We start from the raw sequence: 19,574 nt of genomic DNA, 5'->3' as shown, positions 1-19,574 counted from the left end.
TTGTAAGACAAGACATATTTTGGACACAGCATTACATTTCACATTATACAGTGGAAACTGGATATCGTGATCAACCGACATGTAAGCCTTGGGTTAGACATCCAAGGCGTCATAGGTTTGATGTATCTTCATGGTTGGGAGCTCAGATTGATCCTGAAATACCTTTTAGGAGAGGTGTTTGGACGAGCTACAAAGATTTACCATTGACTTAGTATGAAATTACAGTTGAAATGTTTGGACAGAAGCCAGCTATCAGGAAGAATAACTACTGACATGTTAGAACATTTCACGAAGGAAGGAAAGAACGAATGTTAAACCAAGAAAAACAAGAAAGTTAAGATCGTACAATCACTGTTTAGAGGAGGGGATTAGTAAATGGTCAGTTGTGGGATTGGAAAATATTTGGCCAATTTGGACTGACTGTGAAAAACAACACATCAAGGCCTGAAAACTGAGCCTCAAAACTACATTTTTTGAATGTTTCTAAAATGGGACTGAGGAAATTAGGAGTTCAATGGATGGAGCCTGAACAATGGAGATTTTTTTGGACAACTCCAAGATTCTGGCCGTTTTATTTGTCACTGACATGAACACATCAACCACACAAAAAGGCCACAAACGCAGAAAATCCACAGGCAGGACAGAGATGTATGGTATCCTTTGGTTACCCTGAGTGACAGTTCAGCTTCCTGTCAGTGCACGACCTCTGATTTGCAGAGATTTATCACAGTACATCTGCTGAAAAAAAAAAAAAGGATCACATTTGGATCAGGCTGGATGTCAAAAACGTCCTGTTCCTCACTTTGACGGGTTGCAATGATGTTAGCGGCAACTTTCCGAGACTTGAACACCACCTTAACCACGTGATTTAATGAGGATCCTTGGCTACTGTGCATGGGAACTGCAACAGAAGCGTGTGACACTCACTGACCCTCCCTTTCCACATGGAATGACTTAGTGTATATCAGGTCTCTTAAGTGCCAGAATGCTTTGCATATCGACGTCCAACCACAGTCGTTTTTTATGATTTTATTATAAGAACGTCTAAACTCAGAGCCATACTGCAGTCTTAAATAATAACTTCATCCTAGTGATGACACACTTCTGGCCTGTGGTTAAAATGGATAAAGGCAAAAAGACGAACAATTAGCGAGAAATAATGGAGGAAAATCCCCTTTTCCACTTGCCTTGATTGCAAAATTATCTATTAATTACTGGATGACGTTAGTTTTTAACATTTCCCTGGCTAACAAATCAAAACCCTTTAACCAGGTCTTGTTGCCACCGCCTCCCGAGCTTGACTAGAAATCTCACATGAAGTCAACAGATCTCTATCTAGATTTGATTTGATAAATAAGATTGTCCATTTAGTTCAATCACTAAGGCTCAGAAGTCAAACATGTTCATTTTTAATGGGCCTTGGCGGCCCAGAGCTACAGCAGAAAACTCTCGGGTTACCGCCACAGCTGCGCTCTGCACAGTTTACAATTTGGGAAACCGATTTGAAGGGAGGGATCCAAGATAGAGACGGGATCCGGTGGACTTGATGCGACCTGGACTACCTCAGCCAGTGCACACTGACAGTGATGGAGAAGAAAAACAAAAGGCTGTAGGGAGGGAGCGGAATCGCAGAGGAAATGAATATCTTACAGTAACACATGGTGTGAAAGAAAGAAATGTCTCTCTCACTGACCTCCTTGTGTTTTTCATTCCTACCCTCTCTCACCTCCTACTCACCCCTTCCTCCTCCACCCCTCACTCACGCTCCAGGCCGATTGAAATATGCAAGAATAATAGTCTTATATATAGGATAGAGGGGTTTATGAAGAAATGTGCATTTGCCCGGGCCTGCTATGCAGTGGTGAGTCCATGTTAAAGACCAGTGAGAGAGATTTAAAGTTAAATTGGAATAATCAGTTGGAAATCACAAGACTAAGAAGAAAAATGATGCGCAGGAGGAGTTAAAGGAGAAGGAGATGATGATGGAGCAAAACAACAAAAGAGAAAAATGTGTTTGCTTAGAAATTAACTTGCAAAACACACAGGTTAAAGCCAACTCTATTATCTGTCTTCTACATCTTGAATCCCCCATCCATATCGATGTGTGTAACACCCCTCTTAAATAGTCATGCCCAACTATATATTTTGTCATTCCTTCTTTCATACCTTATCACCTAAATCCCAGCTATCTCAAGTTCCTCCAAAATGTGGGAATGACCTCTCCAGTTTCACCTCAAAAGTGGCTTAGATTAGGTGGGCAGAGGGGTGACTATTGTATCCCTCTTCTGCAGGACAGCTTTGTTGGCCCCCTCTCATCCAGACTAGGGTAATGGAAGTCAATTATCTTGCAAAGCTGACCATATAGTTACTTTTAGGGGTTGACCAACAAAGCCTGTCACGAGAAACCAACAAGGAGCCCCATTTGTTATTTGGATTATGCAGTTGAGTCCTCCATTACCAGTTTATGATTCGATGAGGTCTAGACCGTCGGATGAAACCTTCTGTTGAAACCTTGTGATAAGTCACAATATACTGTGTAACGTTAAAAAACTGACAAGCGGACTTACATGTTTACATTGCACTGTGACTGGCCAGAAGATCAGAGATGAGAAAGCTTGAACGAACTTCTCAAGCTCTCTTCTTGTCTTATCTTCATTTTAGCTTTGTCACAACTTTATTTCTCAATATTACTTTTTCTCAGATAACATCTTGTACCTGTGCACGTTCTCAGTTTCTCCATGGAATCGAAATGCTTCTAGACTTACCAAGGGCCTACTGTACGGAATGAGAGACGTAGACAGACTGACCTGGCCTCACTTGGCCACAGATGACGATTCACATTTCCTACGCCCAACACACAGGTCACAGAAGTGCATCCTTCTTCCTGTCATCTGTCAGCTGTGGCCGGCACCAACACTCCTCCCACCTCAGTCTCTGGGTGTCCTGGAACGAAGGACACCCGACAGGAAACATTGTTACCATCCTGCTGTCCTTTAAACATGTGTCATAGGTGTGTACCATAGACTGTATATGAAGATAGACAACAAGACAGCTCCCTGAAAGTGAAGCAATAGCATCTTGATTGCCCCCTGGTGGCTGGCTGTAGTATAGGTACACTCTGCTTCCTCGATGTTAGCAGGTGGGACATGGGCCAACATTTTAAGTTTTAGGCAGCTTCTATAAAAATGTATGTATGTTCAAGCTCTTTTTTTTGTGGTTAGTTTGTTTTTAAATAGTTGTTTGATATCAACATTTTCTGACTCCAGATTACGCTGTGATGCAAGATGGCAGCGTTTGTGTTAGGAATATTTTGGCTTCATTTCTCTAAAGTGGGAGGAAGTGGAGACACGTCGTCCTGCATGCATGCATTAAATGATGTAGAATTCTTGGTAGTCCACTGTACACACTGCCATAAACACAAAATACGAAATACATAGATTTGAGCCCTTTCAGTAGATGGAAATAATTGTGGATTTCCTTGGAGCTGCTTGTTGGTGCTTCAGGCCCACTTAGCAAGGGGCGAGTCTAAACATTGTGTGTCTCTGAACCCATTACACCATCCCTTTAGTTTGAACCACATCACACGGCTTACGCAAGTACACAAAAAGTGAAAATGGAAATATCGTCAGCTGTTTTCCAAGCATGTTTCTATTTTTAGGCACAGTGTACCTTTTTTAAAATAAGGTGCAAGACTCTAAAAATAGGTGATATTTAATGACTCACACTTCATGGAACCATCCACTTCGCCTGTTAGACTTCCTTGCTGATGGAAGTGGCCACACCTTGCAACTGCTAGCCAATTCTATTGCTTTAATTGTAGACATAAATCTTGTTTTTTAGACTCACAGTCTGAGTTTCTTTTTTGTTTTCACAGTGCAATGAAAGGATGATATTTTCTAGATGAAAACGTTACATTTCACCATCAGTCCATTCATTTATCCAACTGTCAGAGTTCAATTCTTTAAATTAGTCCTGTTCATGTGTGTGTTATAGCCTGTTAGCTACAAATTACATACATTTTCCACCTTCTCAGCAGTCTCTAGTTTGCTGTTAGCTATAAAAAGACTAAACTTGTTTTAATATAATCAATCATAATAATCTGTGTTCGGTCATTCTGCTCACAGACTTAAAAAAACATTCTGGTGGTTTGGGATGTCTTAGTCTATTAGAAATAAATTGCATACATTTGCAAAAAATGCATCACATGAATGAGCTATGTTACAGAGAAATATAAATATATGGAACCAATACACATGGCGATTATGAAATGTGTCTGACTGTTGTTTAAGTGTTGGGATTATTTAAATTTCCACGAACATGCTGTGCTGTGTGCTTGCATCTACAGTACAATTCCATGAAACTTAAATTTAAATTAGCGCGAATTGTTGAAAACAGAACATTTATTGAAAAACACTTGAAATGGTGAGTATTCTTGTAACTACACTGTAGTTGGGCTACAACATCCAAACCACTGATATGTAAGCATCATGCAGTAGATTGAGTATGAAGGTGTTGAGAGGTGCCTCGTGTGCCACAGAGAAACAGTGTTGGAGTTGTGGGGTGTGTTTAGGGGGTCAGGGGTCCCGAGGTGTGAAGGAACAGTGGGGGCACTGGTCGCAGGAGCTGGGACTGTGATTGACATCATCTTCTTCTAATTACACACTAATGTTCAATGCCACATTTCTTCAGAACACATTCACCCCCTGGGTAATTACTTTATCTTTTTTCCTCCCCTCACAGTTGCGGCCAATCACATTTGTATCCTCCCCTGACATGTTTTCCCAGCGCTGGTGTTATTGCTAATATGGTTAGAGCTGGAAAACCAAACAAAGCATGACACAGCACTCCATCACCTGCCCTGATGATGTCATGATATCATTAATGTCCTGGTAACACTGCGGCCCCACCCACCTCCCGGCATGTGTCAAAGATCGCTGCGCCATGTGCAGGTGTGTGTGTGTGTGTGTGTTTATGTGCAAATCAGTGACATTTTTTGAAGGTTGAGTAGTGACAGGGCATGTTTTTAAGACCCCCCCCCCCCCCTTAATGTTGTAAAGTTGAACCAGACCATGCAGCACCGGAGCTGTGTTTGAATGGGCGGTTTTGTCTGTGAACAGTCCAGTCTTTGAGTTTCTATAAGCAGGTCCACCCTAGTAGATCCTGCATTCATGGCGGAGGTGTCGTCAACAGGACAGTTGGTGCCTCTACCTGTTAAATTGATTTGTTGTTTGAGTCAAATTCTTATTGCAGCACATATTAATAAATACAGCAATGCCATGAAGAGAGATGGTTTATGAGTTCATGTTTTGTGGCTGCTGCCGGGAACTTTTCTTGTGAGTTATCAGAGACAAAATTATTACAAACTTATTGTGACAGACGTTTTCACAAGTGTTGTAAAACCTGTGGATCAGTACAAACACAAATCCATTCTGTTTAGTGCTGCAAGAGAAACTCTTCACATTTGACCTTCCACCTGAAAGTAATATATCAGTAAGGCTAGTAACTCTGTGAGTGCGTAACTGAGCACAGTGGTATTTTTTTGTCTAAAAGTCAACATCAACATGCTAACATGTTGAAAGTGACAATTCAAAAAATGTGGATATGCAACAGGTAAAATATCCCCTTTGTTCACCACCAATGTTCAGGTTCCTAGCAACACACAGTACATAATATTGGTTATGAAAATCCATCAAATTGATTGAAGAAAAGTCAGTAGGATTCATCCTCTGGGGACCATAAACATCTGTACAAAACTTCACTGCAGTCCATCCCCACAGATTTCCAGACATTTTAGTCTGGATTGAAGAAGTGGCCAGACCTAATGGCTAACATTGCATCCCCTTTCAAAACGACATAATTAGAAAAGACGGGTGCTAATGGTATTTCCGTTTTGAACAGCTGTTTCTCACGTGTACATAAATATTGAGGACTACATAATAAAAAAACCTTGGCAAACCTTCGATATCAGGTATTGAAGGAAAAGATTTGATACACTAATGTGGACTAAGTCATGCACAGGTTACTCGTGCCAGAAAAACGTACTTCTTAAAAGACAGGGTCAGCACTTCCATCTTGGCAAACGCCTGGTCCTCGTCCTTCTCACAACATCATCAAAGTTGCTCTTGTTCACACCTGCCAAGAAGCAGATAAAACAGAGAAGGACAAAGCTGAGATAAAAGCAGAGAGAAAAATGTGAATGTTGGATTCTCACACATTTTTCAAATCATCCTCTTGTCTTCCAAAGCACATCTCCGAGGACATCCAGGTTTCATTCACTCAACCCCACTGGCTTTTATGTCTACTAAAAATGTCTCCATGGTGCGTGCTGCATGCCGAGGGCAAAAGAAACCAAATGTGGTTTTATGAAAACAGATTGTCTTCTGTGATTATGTTTCAGTTTCTTTTGTTTCTTCGGAGCACAATTTGGGTTTGACTGATTATGGTTACATTTCTGAATCAAAGAAACACTTTTCAAAGAAATAAAAGAGGGGAAGTAGGAAATAATTACATGTTATCACAACATATTCACAATAAAATTGTTTAATGGTTACCGTGAAAATTCAACCGCAGTGCGGTCGGATTACAGTGGCTGGAGAGATGAACAAAGACTGAGAATCTTGCATGGTGACAATCAGCTACTCACTGTTTACTGAAAACAATAAGCTCTTGTATCTTGTGCCTTGTACAGTCAGTTGACAGATCTGATATTTGCACGAGTGTTTGGTTGTAAGTTGAGATCGAAATCTGTGCAGCTTTTGACTTTTTTCCTGCATGAAACCAGAACCATATGACAGTCCTTTACCTGGCCTACTGATGGGGATGCTGACAGACGCACGACCAGACACTGACCTGCACCACGAGAGGCCCGGAAACCATCCCACAAAATGCTACACCGCTTTTGACAGCTTCCTCCCTCTTCCTCCCTCGATCTGTCCCTTTGGGCCAGGACCCAGTGGGTGTTTGGTCTGGGCCAGATTTACAGTAGATTTAAGCACCACTGAAAACAACCTGGCCGGCTAATTAGAAAAAGGCTTGTACGATATGAGGCCCGCGGAGAGCGCTTTCAGCACCTCTGCCTCGAATGAGAAACAAAACCTCATAGGGAGGCAAAGAGGTGAAGCAGATGCACATGTGTACGCACGGGTCGATTCTCTGCAGCACGGTATGTATGCACGCACACACAAACATCGTAATTTCAGAGGCCATAAAAAGTTAAGTAAAAGTTTGGCACGGTGTTCGCATTACTGAATGACACGAGCAAGGGAATAGAAAAAGTTCTACATCCAGCTACACATGGTTGGAATGAACATCTCCCTTTGACAATACGCTCACATTATGCATCTCAAATATATTTACAGCATGTGTTGTACTTGAAGGACAGTAAATACATGCAGGTACACATCACCTCTTGTTCTCTCTCAGGCCCACGCAAGGGGAAACGCAGGGCCCTTTCCTGTATTAAAAACATCCTCCCTTGTCCTAATAAGATGCTCAAAATGCCCACAAGGTTAGCATAAATCATGCTTTTGTTTTCAAAATTAAACATATGTCGTAAGCACAGGATCTTCATTGACCTCTTTTCCCCTTCAGGCAAGAAAAAGGGCAGAGAAAACCACCGCTGCTGTACAGAAAGTGTGAGAACTACACCTTTCACAAGCAATTTTAAATCTACTGCGTATGTAATCTCATCTGACCTTTGATTTCCATCATGCAACAGAGAAGAGGCACGCTCTTTGCATATAAGCTTGTCTGATAAATAGGGTCCAGTACATTAATCTCTCATCACCACGAGGCCTTTGTGTCTGTGGCCAGCATGTGAACAAGAGGTCCTGAACCTTGCAACAATAATACTTTTAAAAAAAAAACGGACTTTGAAGAACAGTCGGGCAAACGCATCACTACAGACTTTAGAATATGCTGAGGTAAAGAAATACTAACCCCTGATAGAAAGAATACAGTTAGTGACATTGACGGCAATTGTCTGGACCATGTCATTATAATCAACACGTTTAAGGGTAGAAATTATATAATTGTGTCTTATGTAGACAATTTACACATTTTCTACATTTGCAATTAATTTGGCAAATGGAGATTTTTTTATTGACTGCTCTTGTGCTGTGGCTCTCAAGATGGCAGGGTTATTGTCAAACCTCCGTTTAAGTCCAGACTAAAATACAGCTCCAATACTGGAGGTTTTAGGTTATTAACATTCCTGGTCCCCAGAAGATGAATTTTCCCTGAGTTTTTGTTTAGCAACACAAGCAGGGGACGTTTTTGGGACTTTAGCCAGTCAATCATTAATGGAGCAAAGAGGATGCATCCGGATGATGGGACACCAACCCTCGATTGGCTACTGCACAGACTAAAACGGCAGAGTTTGTATCCGGGTTTTCACATCTTTGTTTACAGGACTGAAATGCATTCAGGAACCTAGTCTGACATTGACTTAATTCACTCATATAATACATTATATAAATACATTATTATACGTCATTTTTTCAAGGTCTTCTTTTAAGTATTCACCCCAAAGCTCATGTAGCAATCCATTTAACTGAAGGTCCATTTTTAGTAGACAGAAATACATCCGGGTGAATTGAATGAATCATTTTTTTTTAGCAGGTATGTGTTAGCCTTGATGGATGGATGATATTCATAATAATAATAATTGCCCCATCACGTATCTCTCAAGATGGGGATTTGCCATGAATCCCAGTCCAATCTTCAGATTCCAGTCTCATTTTCCTGTGTGACAGCTTGAGGTGTTTTCGATGGAAAAGCCAACTAGGGCCTGAAATGTCTACCCCTCTTAATACGACATCCAGACCCTTCACAGTCGCACAGACCTGTGTGAGGGGTTCTTGCAGTGGGAGGATAATAAATGACTTGCTGAAGACTTAAAGCCTCGGAGCTGGTGTTTAGATTTACGCTGCGATATTATCTCAGATTTCGTGCTTAAAAACTTAAATATATGGCCAGTTTGGGAGTCATGCATCATCTGAAGTACTTCTATCTAATCAGGGTATGGTGCGTTTTTGTTTTGAGCTTAATGTGACACACACACACACACACACAAACACACAGACGGTCGGTTCATGCTTGGCAGTGTTGAGCGGAGATATCCCGTCCAGTGCAGCTGGTGTGCAGCCTCTAGGCAGCCCTGTGCTCTGGGAGGGAAGCATGGTTTGATTTTAGTCCAGGGCAAACCAGGACTTTCACATTCCTGCGTTTCAATTGGAATTAGCATATTGGTTACTGCCTGAGAGACTGATATAAATATATTCTTACATATGTGCATTTTGAGGAAAAGGCCCAGGAATAATGAAGTCTAAGGTGAGGTGCCGTTTGCCCTCAGGGCGAGCCTGTGTAAAATTATACATGACACCTTTTTTTGTTCTCTCCCACTCATTCTCCTCGCTGCATCTTCGTTCCAAGCTGGAGAGTTCGGCTGCCGTTACATAAACTCGAGCGGTTGCAGGTCAGAAAAAAGGAAAAGGAGGAAGAAAAGCAAGACAAAAGTTAAGAGCGTATTGTGGGAAAATGAGGCACAAAGATAAAGAGGATCTGGAACGGGTAAAACCTGTATCATTCGGGAACTTCTACAAACTCCTCTTCGTCAGATCCTGAAGAAAAGAGGAAGAACGAAAGAGCAGGAGGAAATTGGAAGCAGAGTGAAGGCAGCTTAGAAGCTCCCATCCAAAAAGCCTGGAAGAAAGGGAAGGAGGAAAAACTCAAAACAAGGCATTAAATGGCTCGGCGTCCTCCTGGGCTCCGACTGAAACCCTCCTGGAACCAGCCAGGTCACTGCTAATACAGAGAAGAGACCCAGCTTTGAACCGATTTCAGCCTGACATGTCTTCCTGCTGAAAAGATGTTTTCTTTGTTAACACCAATCCCTTGTGACTCTGGTGATCCAGGATTTGATTTCCCGAGTGAGCTGTGTCTGATCCGTGCTTTTATTTTCAGGCTCGGTGAGGTGTGCAGTATCAGTTCTGTTCCTCGTCTCACCCTTCCTGCCAACGCTCCCGATGACCCAAACATAACTTCACGAGGGCCTGAAGACTCCTCGCTTCCTATTGGATGCGTCGGTCCTTGCTAAATGGCTGAGCAAAGCATGAGTTATTATATTTATAGGAAGTGCTCAACAGTTTGTCTGGAAGTGGGTGATGATTCATATTCCAAATGGCTTGCAGATGCTGGAGCAGACTTCGGCGGGTACACGTTGTGACCGAACACCACATCAACCCACACTTTCACATCAATTTACTGAGGTGTCTCTTCGCATAAATCCCAGAGAAACATCCGCACGGACCACAAAAGTCACACTTTCACTGGGTTTTTAGTAGACAAGTGTGGAGCCCATCAATTATGGAACACATCTCTGGTTCATGGGAGCATTTTTCAGGTGCACATCAGCAACGTGCTCATTAAATCAAGTATCTCTTCCCACAGTGCCTGAGGAAATAATTCAGACTGTCTGGAGTTTAGGTATTTTTTTCAACCAGGAACACTGACTTACTGCTGACTCACTGCATTCTCTGCTTACAGAGTGCTGTCCATCTTACTGTCATCTCTCCGCTCTTTCCACTGAGCAGACGCAAAACACGCAATCCAGAAAACCTCAGGAAATCCTGGATGACTGCACCTTCACCTAAGAGAGACAACACAATTCCCCTAGGAGAACGTTGCCTAAAACGTTTGACTACCACGATTCCTCTCTTTGACTGAGATCAGCAATCCGGTGGCATGAGAGTAGCAGAGAAAAAAGAGAAAAATAAAGTGGGAAAACTAAGAAAACAGTTGGAGGAATTGAATGAAGAGGAGGTGGAGGAAAGGGATGCGGTGTTCAATAAGCGCACGTCAATACCAGGCTGTGTGCTTGGGCTTTACTGTCACAGCGTGCCTTTCCCCATTTGTTTCCCATAAAGGCCACATGGTAACATTTAGCTGGCTTAAAGCAGATCGGCGTGCGTTGTCTCAGGCCTGTAACAGTTGCTACTTGTTTTCCAGCTCTGTCTCAGTAAAGTTTTCTTAGATATAAAGTCAGCTGCAGTAAATAATATTAATACATAAAATGAAAAAATGAAATTGGAGCAGCCTGTTTGCCAATGGGAGACACTGAACAAACTGGGGACGAAACAGGGGCGGATCTAGTGGGGCCAGGGGTGCCAGGGGTGCCCCAATACAGGCAGTAGTCACTACTACAATAGATAGAAGATTGTATTTTCTAATCTTTTTTTAGGTACGCAATGTGCTTGAACAATGGACAATTTTCCGAATGTATTCAATGATGTGTGACTCAAGCTACAGATTCAACAGTCAACAAGGCGTGACTTAAATAAGCACTTTACTGAATCAGGAATTTTGTGGATGTTGACATAAAAATGGCCCCTCTGTGCATATTGTGGCCCCTTTATGGCCCCCGATGTAGAAATATCCTAAATCCGCCACTGGTATGAGATATGAGTGATGGAAAATACTCATCACCCAGACTGCATATGCACATGTGGGGTTTTATAAAAAAAAAAACTATGGAGAAGAGACAGGAGAGGGGGGAAAAAACAATAGATAAAAATAGCATCTTCAAAGCAATTCCTCGTGGCTCAGGGGGAGTCTTAAGTGCCTCAGCAACAACTCTGCTTCTTCTTTTCTTTTTGTCTCCTTGTGTTTTCATTCTGCGACAACATCTGCAGTCTTGCGAAAGGGATAGAAATCGCAGATGCACAGGTTATGAGGAGTGAAGTCATAACGGAGCGTTAAGTTAGTTTGGAGTCTCCATACTTTCTTGTTTAATGGATTAAACTGTGGAAACAATCAACACACAACTCTCATTAGACTTAAGAGGTAGAACTTTAAGGGCTAGGAAACAGAAAAACGGCCTATTTGTGTGTTTGAACAAGGTCCTTCAAGTGTGTATAAACACCTATTTTTGAGCACACTGGTGGTAATAAATTTCATCCTCTCTTTGGCTTCCCTGCGCAGTATTTGCACATACCCCTGTGTGCGTCTGTCAAGTTAAATTCTTGTGAACATATGGCAAAGTGATAAAGGTTTTCACAAATACACAAACCCAGCTGTCCATTCACTCCCCCCAGCCAAGTCATGTACATTGAGCTTCTGCTCCTTCTTCCCATCCAACATCCACATCGCGGGCCTTCAGGGTGCGTAGATATGTGCACGTAATGTATTGAAAGGTCGCCTAATGGCCTCCTGGGCTTATTGCATATACCCACAGCCCTTGCAATGCTTCCACTTTTTAACCTTTTAAGTGAGCACATACCCTCAGACAGGCGTGGGCAGAGGCTCAAGGCACTAAATGACACTAAGTAATCCCATCCTAATACATCTTCCTCAGGATTACAAAGTACAAAGACTGCATGTTGCCATCGTTTGTCTAATCTTGAGCCAAATCAAAGCCAAAGTCCGCAAATTGGCTTCGGCCACTCTGCCCAAACACTGTTAATCGTCTTCTTCCTTCTTCCTAATTCATAATCTGAAAAAATACTTTGTATCTATGTTCTCTGGCAGCTCTGACCTCACCTCCAACAAATAAAGGAATGCATTTCCCACACAATATCCATCTTTGGCGAAAAAATGCTAAATGTACATAACCTCATACTCGGGTAAAATGCAGCCAACAGGGAAGAAACATAAAGCACACAGCAACCTCTGGTGGTCGATAGGATAATATATTATAATACTAAAACTGTAAAAGCAGAGAAGTGTTTGATGCAATTGCAGCTATAAAATAGGATGTGAAGAGACTGAGGGCTTCCAGCAGCTAATGGCTGACAGATTTCCCCAACAGGAAATCCCTATCTGACCATCTCATCTTCTAAGTGCTTCAAGCAGACTCAAGAGTTTGGTACAAATGTTATTGTTCTGTTACACGGTAAAAAACAAAAAACATTGTTCCTGTATATCCAGAACAGATTTTTGCTTCTAAAGCGGCAGCTGTGTGTGTGTGTCTGTGTGTGAATGTGAGAGTGTGTGTGAATGGACGTCTGTGTTTTTAAGTTATTGACGAGGTGTGCAGTGGATACTAAATGAGAAGTTGTGTTCATTACTTATGGGTGATGTAAAGACATTCACAGGTGTGACAACCAGAACCAAGCACTGCGGCCTTTGCTTTTTTGCACACACACGCATATACACACACACAGACACACACACAAACTACCACAACCACAACCACACAGATTACTTCCATGTACCCTGAACAAACACAAGACAGACATTATGTCTGTTATTGTTTGCCTTTGCAGAGTGGCTGCAGTACTCCAAAGGGATAACACTCTCACAGCACCCTGAAGCAGAACTGACAAGGTGGTACAGAGGACATGGTGTGTGTGTATGTCTATCTATAGTTATGGGGGCCAATTTTGGTTCCATATTATCATTGTGAGGACATTTTGACATAGTCAGAATTTTTTGGCTGGTCCATACAAATGAAATTGGATTTTTGAGGGTTTGGACTTGGTTTAGGGTTAGGCTTAGAATTTGGTTTGTTACAGAGGCTCACTCCTCTAAACGTCCACAAACATGATAGAAAAAAAGCCTCTTTTCAAATATGTTGCATTTATTTGATATTATGCATCCACATAAATTATCATGCCAGACAATTGACAGCAATATAGAATGTGATCTTGTAAAGAATTAAGAAAATGAAGCAAAACAAGACAAAAACATGAAAACATGACAATGTAGGGCTTTCCAGCTTCACACCGGAAAAAAAATATAAACAGCCTACACATGTTCACACGAAGAAAAGGGAAATAAATTGAAACATCAAATGAAGAAACGGTGACAGATTAATTCCCTGTCTCACTCCTCTGCACTGCCAAATTGAACCACAGGTCATTGAATACATGTTTTCACCACCCATAAATGAATCAAGGTAGCCGAGCTGTGTTTTGATGCTGTGTTTACATAGTGTACAGTTTTTCATTTCTCTGGGATGAATCTAAGTTGTCTCCTCTAAATCCTTGCATTCTTCTCCTAACGCAGATAGAAAAAAATAAAACAGGAGGACAAAGATGCTAGAAGTAAGGGAGTCTCTCTATAACATAGGCCATTGGTCCATTCAAAACTTGAATGTGAAAGATCCAGGCTGTGGTGTTTATACAGAGTCTTTCAACTCTAATATAATATTCAAGACTGCAGGGAAACGTCCTATTGAGATGTTTTGCATTTGCTTCTCCTCCGGTTCCATTAATCATCCCCTGCCGGGAGATTTTCTTCAATCCTCTTGATGAACTTCATTCGGATTTCTGTAACGTTGTCCCCCCTCAGAGTGTCCTGGACGAACTTCACGTCCACCGCCATCTGGACCTAAAACAACGATTCATGATCAGTTACGATGCCGTGCACAAAAACATCAATACACACACTTTCCCATTGAAGACCTTTATTCTCGTTGGTTAATGTTGTGTTGTCATAAAAACTCCACCAAGAAGGGTCTGTTTATCTTTACTGACCCAAGGAAGAACATTTACTTTTTAAATGACTTTGTTAGTTTTATTAGTTGTAAGAACTTGTGACAGTAGCTGTGCCAGTATTTACCTCTTTTTTTCCTCCTCCACATAATACATTTGCAAATGATTCAGACTATTGATGTATAAGTGTGGTAATTACCATCTCCAGTGACCCTCTGAGGGCCCCACACAGCAGGTTGGAGTAGATCAGCGTGTTGTGGTTGTCCGGCAGCTCCACAAAATCGACCAACGGGTTGCTCTCTAAGATGAGGGAGAATTCATCTCCTGCCGGGCTCCAGTTGGTCACACTGGGGGTGGTTCCCAGGTACATCTTAAATGCAACCTAATCGAAAGAAAACACAACAGGGTGGGGAGTTGGTGAAAGATAAAACACAGCAGGATTAGTCACTTGAAAAGTGATGTCTCATGGTGGAATAGTTTGTGCCACATCCCTTGAAGATAAGAAAAACACATTTTTAGATTTTAGATTTGGACAGCTACATAAAGAAACAAGCTGCAAAGCCAGAGTTAATGACACATTTCTTCTATTATCCAGAACACGTGCTAAAACCAACTGAAGTATTATTATTACAGGTTACAATGTCCAACGCTGTGATCTGTCTTGTACACTAAGGTTTTGCTATTATGGGACTTTCTCTGACATCAACTGAGCCTGTAGATCATTGCTAAACCAGTTTGACTGATGGACTAACCACCTTCACTGATTTTCAGTTTCTTCACAGTAAAAGTCATCATCTCTGAAGGAAGCTTTTACTTGTGAAGCAGCTGCAGGAAACCTTGTGTTTGTATTAGTGGAATACTGACAGGAATACTGACAGTGTTAACTGTACATACCTTTCTGGTAACTGTTGTCTGTTGCTACTGTTCTTCTGCAGGACGGACAACAAACTGGCTCATCCAATAAAAAATTTGATGAAGCTAACAAAATGCCAGCTCGGCCCCTCCAATCAATTAAAACATGGAGTGGCAGTAGGAAGATTTTGACTCAGAAATGTAGAACAGATAATCGACCAGTACCTCTGCCTTAAATCAACACAATTATCTTTGGTGAAAAAAACAACACTGAAAATATAAAAAAATAATGAAATAATTCAGGAAAATCTGTTTTTGATCAAATCACAGGCCTCGTACATTATTTTGGCAACAGGTCATGTGATATCCTGAGGCAAGGCTGTCACCGTGCCTTCCAAACCTCTGTCCCATAGTGCTCCTCCGTTTACAGACATCACCCTTCACTTCATGACCATGAGCCAGCTCCCTGAGCTCGTGTAGAGTTACATCTGTGGTATGACTCCCCGAGCTGCGAGCTGCAGCAACACCTTGAAAACAGCTGGAGCGCTGAACACACAATGTTCACTGTCTCCCTGAGTCCTACTGCCTCTCCACAGAGAAAACTACAGAGAGGAAGGACTGGAAGTACAGCTGTAATGTAATCAGCTGGGTGATTCGGTAAATGACAAGACGACTGACTCCTTTAGAGAGAGACGCGACATGACGTGCTGTAGTTGTTTCGCTGCTGTAGCCAGTTGCGAAACAGGAGAAAGGAAGTATCACTGAATACAGAGCAACTGACATTTGATTCCACATGTAAGAGAATCCTCACCTTCCGAGTATCAAGGTAACTATCACACAAAGCAAAGAGGAATGTGATCTTGGCCTCAAATTTAGGAAAATGCAGAGTAATACTTTCTAGGAGCTTTGTCCTCTGCTTGGCCACAATCATCCCTTTTCCCTCCTCCTCCCACCATCCTTCTCTTCTGTCTCTGGTCACTTTTAGGGTGTTTCATCATGTTCCCCTCTCTCTACTCTGCGCTTCCTGTCCTCCCTCCTGCTCCTTCTCCCCCCTCCCTTCAATCTTGGTAGAGATCCACGGTCACGCTCTGATTGGCCTGGAACCTTCGCAATTACCTTCGCAATGACATCTGCCGTTTCTCGGAAATCCTGACACCTGCCGATGCTGGAGCGTGCCAGGAAGTCCTCGATGAGACGCACTCCGATGTTATAGCCCCTATGGAAGAGAGAAAGGCAGAGAGAGAAGCAAGAGAAGGACAGACGAAGTTATTCAGCGCCCTCTTAGTCTTTATAGACTAAAGCACAGAACTGCAAAAGGTCAGGTAAAGGCTCATTTATGCCTAACATTACATTTGTATACACATATATGCCTTCTGTCTGTGTGTTGCATTTGTTCGTATTTGTGCACATCTTCTGAAAACGTGCAGATACAGGCAAAACAGCAGTACCACTGGAAGTCATGAGAACAACATCGCCATGTTTGTTGTCAGATACTCTCGACCTCAAGTGGACTGTTGCTCCACAACATGGCAAGTAAAAAATATTGAAGCCTTGTCCACCACAAAGTTTTTTTTTATTGTTGAAGCTTTTGACTCCAACTTTGATCCCTAAACTTCTGCTCAGATAACTGTCACTACTGAGAGTAAAGACAAAATAAGACAGTGGTGGACATGTTCTCTGTGGCTTTGTGCTGCAACAATCCACAGATACTTTTCAAAGAATACAACCCAACCACCACAGCTGGAGGATGAGCAGGCCACAACCCATTAGATATGAGTAACTGTGTATGTAGCATGTGTGTTTAATCGTGTGTGACAGGTCGAGTCTCGGGTCATTTGATAATTGTGCAGGTCAAGAGTTGATATGGGAATAATTGCAGCAGTTGGGGTCCGTTAGGAGTTAAAAGACAGTTACTAAAGTTTCAAGTTATTTGTGGGTCATACACTAGGAAAATTAAGACAATTAGGATTGGAAGTCTGAAGCCAATTGATGTGTCCTGTTCCTAACATGGTCTGTCTCTGACCAGTTGGCAGAGAGGGCAGTGCAGACTTGCTGCCTTCTAAGGCCAGGTAAGAGAGACCTCATCTCACAGAGATTAAGCCTGCTGTACAAACAGGAAAGCAGAGTACATTCAGTTCAAAGTACTGTCATCATGACAGGATATTTAGAATTTTTGAGTTATCGACCAATCCTTTTACCTAAATCTTATGAGTGTCTAGTCGGACATTCCTGAGCTCTTTTCTCTCCTAAAAACACAAATCAGTGTTCACCTCAAAGCTCTTAGACTCTGAGAAATAACAGGATTCTTGGGGAACCTCCGACACTTAAGTGTGAGAAGTAAAACCTCATGACCTCATCCCACTGTTCCAGTTTGTGCCAAAGTAAACTATGAGCAGAGAACAGTAGAATGTGGGAACCTGTGAGCCAAAGAGACACACACAAATCAAACCCCCCTCTCCTCCCCAAGTTAAACAAGCAAAACGTTAACATTTATTTACATTCTCGATATGAACTCAGCAAAATATATATTTATACTATGCTATACATTTATTTGTTTGAAATTTAGCCTAAATGAAAAGATATATGTTACCAATAAAGGGTTCATGTCATAATAAACTAAATGAAAACATACATGATTTTTAAAAAGCTTTGCGTGCATCATTCAATGGTAAAGACTATTTAAATGAATGTATTGTTCATGTAGCACTTCAGCTATATTATTGACCTGTGTCTGTGTGTGAGGCTGTTTTTGTGTGAGAGTGTGTGTCTGTTCCTGTCAGGACCTTTGAGTGTTCCATCGTTAGTATTCCCCTGTTTGAGTTACTTTAGAGAAAGGCCTAAGTTTGAAGTGATACTGCCACTGATTTTCATCTCTTTTGTCTCCTGTGTTGGTTTTGAATTAGTTAATGTTACCTATAAGTCACTTTGGATTGGGACAAAGGCGGAAGCATCCTTCCTACTTTCCTGCTGTGGTACTTCCCCCCTTGACAAGGATATAATAGAAGTGCATACTTACATCTTGTCCAGTTGTTTATTGACTTCCTCGTCATTCTCGTAGTCTTTACAAAGCTGGGTGACCAGGGCCCCATAAGTCAGTGTGAACAGCTCAGAATTCTAAAAATATAAAAACATCAAAAATGTCATGTTATTTAGTATAAACTAATTAAAGGCTCTGGAAAAAACAAGAACACAGATACACTCGCAGAAGGATATGCTAAACACATCAGAGAACGTTCAGTTAAAATCAAGTAATACTTATATTAACTGACTTGTGTTTCGTAAAGACCCAAACAGATTTTTTGGAATGGCCATGTTTAAATAATACAATACGTTATTGATCACAGGGTTGATTTTGTTCATTCACAATGAAAACAACGCATTAAAGGAGCGTCAGTTCATGTATGTTAAGCTTAAGAGGAATGTCTTTAAAATACTACAGACAGAACAAATAAATAAACAGGCATCTAGGATTCTCTATTGAAATCAACTAATGTTTAGATGTGTATATAAACGCTCAGCGGGCCACTTCCTGCTGCAGGGGGTTAAACAGGTCGGCTATGGACAGCTCCTGGTGCTGAAATCAAACCTAATATCAAACATAAGATAAAGATTTTAAAAATCGATACACACATTTTATTAACCCTTTCATAATTAATCAATATGATGTATAAGATTTTCACATGAAATATTTCACGCTTCACTGCAGAACCTCCCTATTCTATAATACCAATAATAATAATAATAACATTGATCCCTGTCATGACACGAGAGTTGTTGAGTCCTTTCCTTGAGAATAATAAAAGGTTGTTCACAGGAAATTGAGTTCAACTCAGCCACGAAGATGTTTCAGTCATATTGTTTTGATATTGAAATTAACGCAGTGAGATGGGGACACACGTCAACAAATGCAATGCTCAACAATAATCTAAATACGTATCCTAATGTTTTAAAAGCTGCTCAAATCAAATCGAGCTGCGTCAAACAAGGATGTGTGGCTGAGGAGGACATTAATCCGAGGTGAACCAGAGCGCTAACGCTATTTAGCTGCGGTTAGCATTTAACTAGCTAGCCACGCTAGATTGGGCTTTGACGTTGATCGCCTACCATCTTCTTGCTGTCAGTTGTTCGGTTGGACTGCCGGGACATTGTGGACACAGTTACGGGATTAACCAGGAGGCGACTCGCGATTAATCCTTTATTTATTTGATTCTGGCTGAACTGTTTGTTTCCGCAGTGGCCGGTGGGGTGGCTCACTTCCGCTCAACGTCAAGCACAACTAGGATGACAGCG

The 19,574-nt window shown here is 41.6% G+C and overlaps 1 protein-coding gene across 1 annotated transcript; it reads right to left on the bottom strand.

Moving 5' to 3' along the window:
• Window positions 1-13,555: 13,555 nt before the first annotated feature.
• On the bottom strand, window positions 13,556-19,553 carry trappc3 (trafficking protein particle complex subunit 3). Its single transcript, XM_062410351.1, has 5 exons — window positions 19,389-19,553; window positions 18,301-18,398; window positions 16,401-16,500; window positions 14,632-14,814; window positions 13,556-14,328 (listed from the first exon to the last, which is right to left on the bottom strand). The coding sequence occupies exons 1-5, from the start codon at window positions 19,428-19,430 to the stop codon at window positions 14,209-14,211; spliced, it is 543 nt and encodes a 180-aa protein (XP_062266335.1). The 5' UTR covers window positions 19,431-19,553; the 3' UTR covers window positions 13,556-14,208.
• Between the last annotated feature and the right edge of the window lie 21 nt (window positions 19,554-19,574).

This window comes from Platichthys flesus, chromosome 17 (genome assembly GCF_949316205.1).
Source record: "Platichthys flesus chromosome 17, fPlaFle2.1, whole genome shotgun sequence".
NCBI classification, from domain to species: Eukaryota; Metazoa; Chordata; class Actinopteri; order Pleuronectiformes; family Pleuronectidae; genus Platichthys; species Platichthys flesus.
Note: the sequence above shows the minus strand (reverse complement) of the source record. Positions and strands in the feature narration are given on the sequence as shown.

Excerpts from the sequence above, each read along its gene's own strand:
- trappc3 (XM_062410351.1), bottom strand. The coding sequence starts at position 19,430 with ATGTCCCGGCAGTCCAACCGAACAACTGACAGCAAGAAGATG. Across the intron at positions 18,399-19,388 it reads CAACTGACAGCAAGAAGATG|AATTCTGAGCTGTTCACACT; the intron begins GTAGGCGATCAA and ends TTATATTTTTAG. Across the intron at positions 14,815-16,400 it reads CGGCAGATGTCATTGCGAAG|GTTGCATTTAAGATGTACCT; the intron begins GTAATTGCGAAG and ends TCTTTCGATTAG.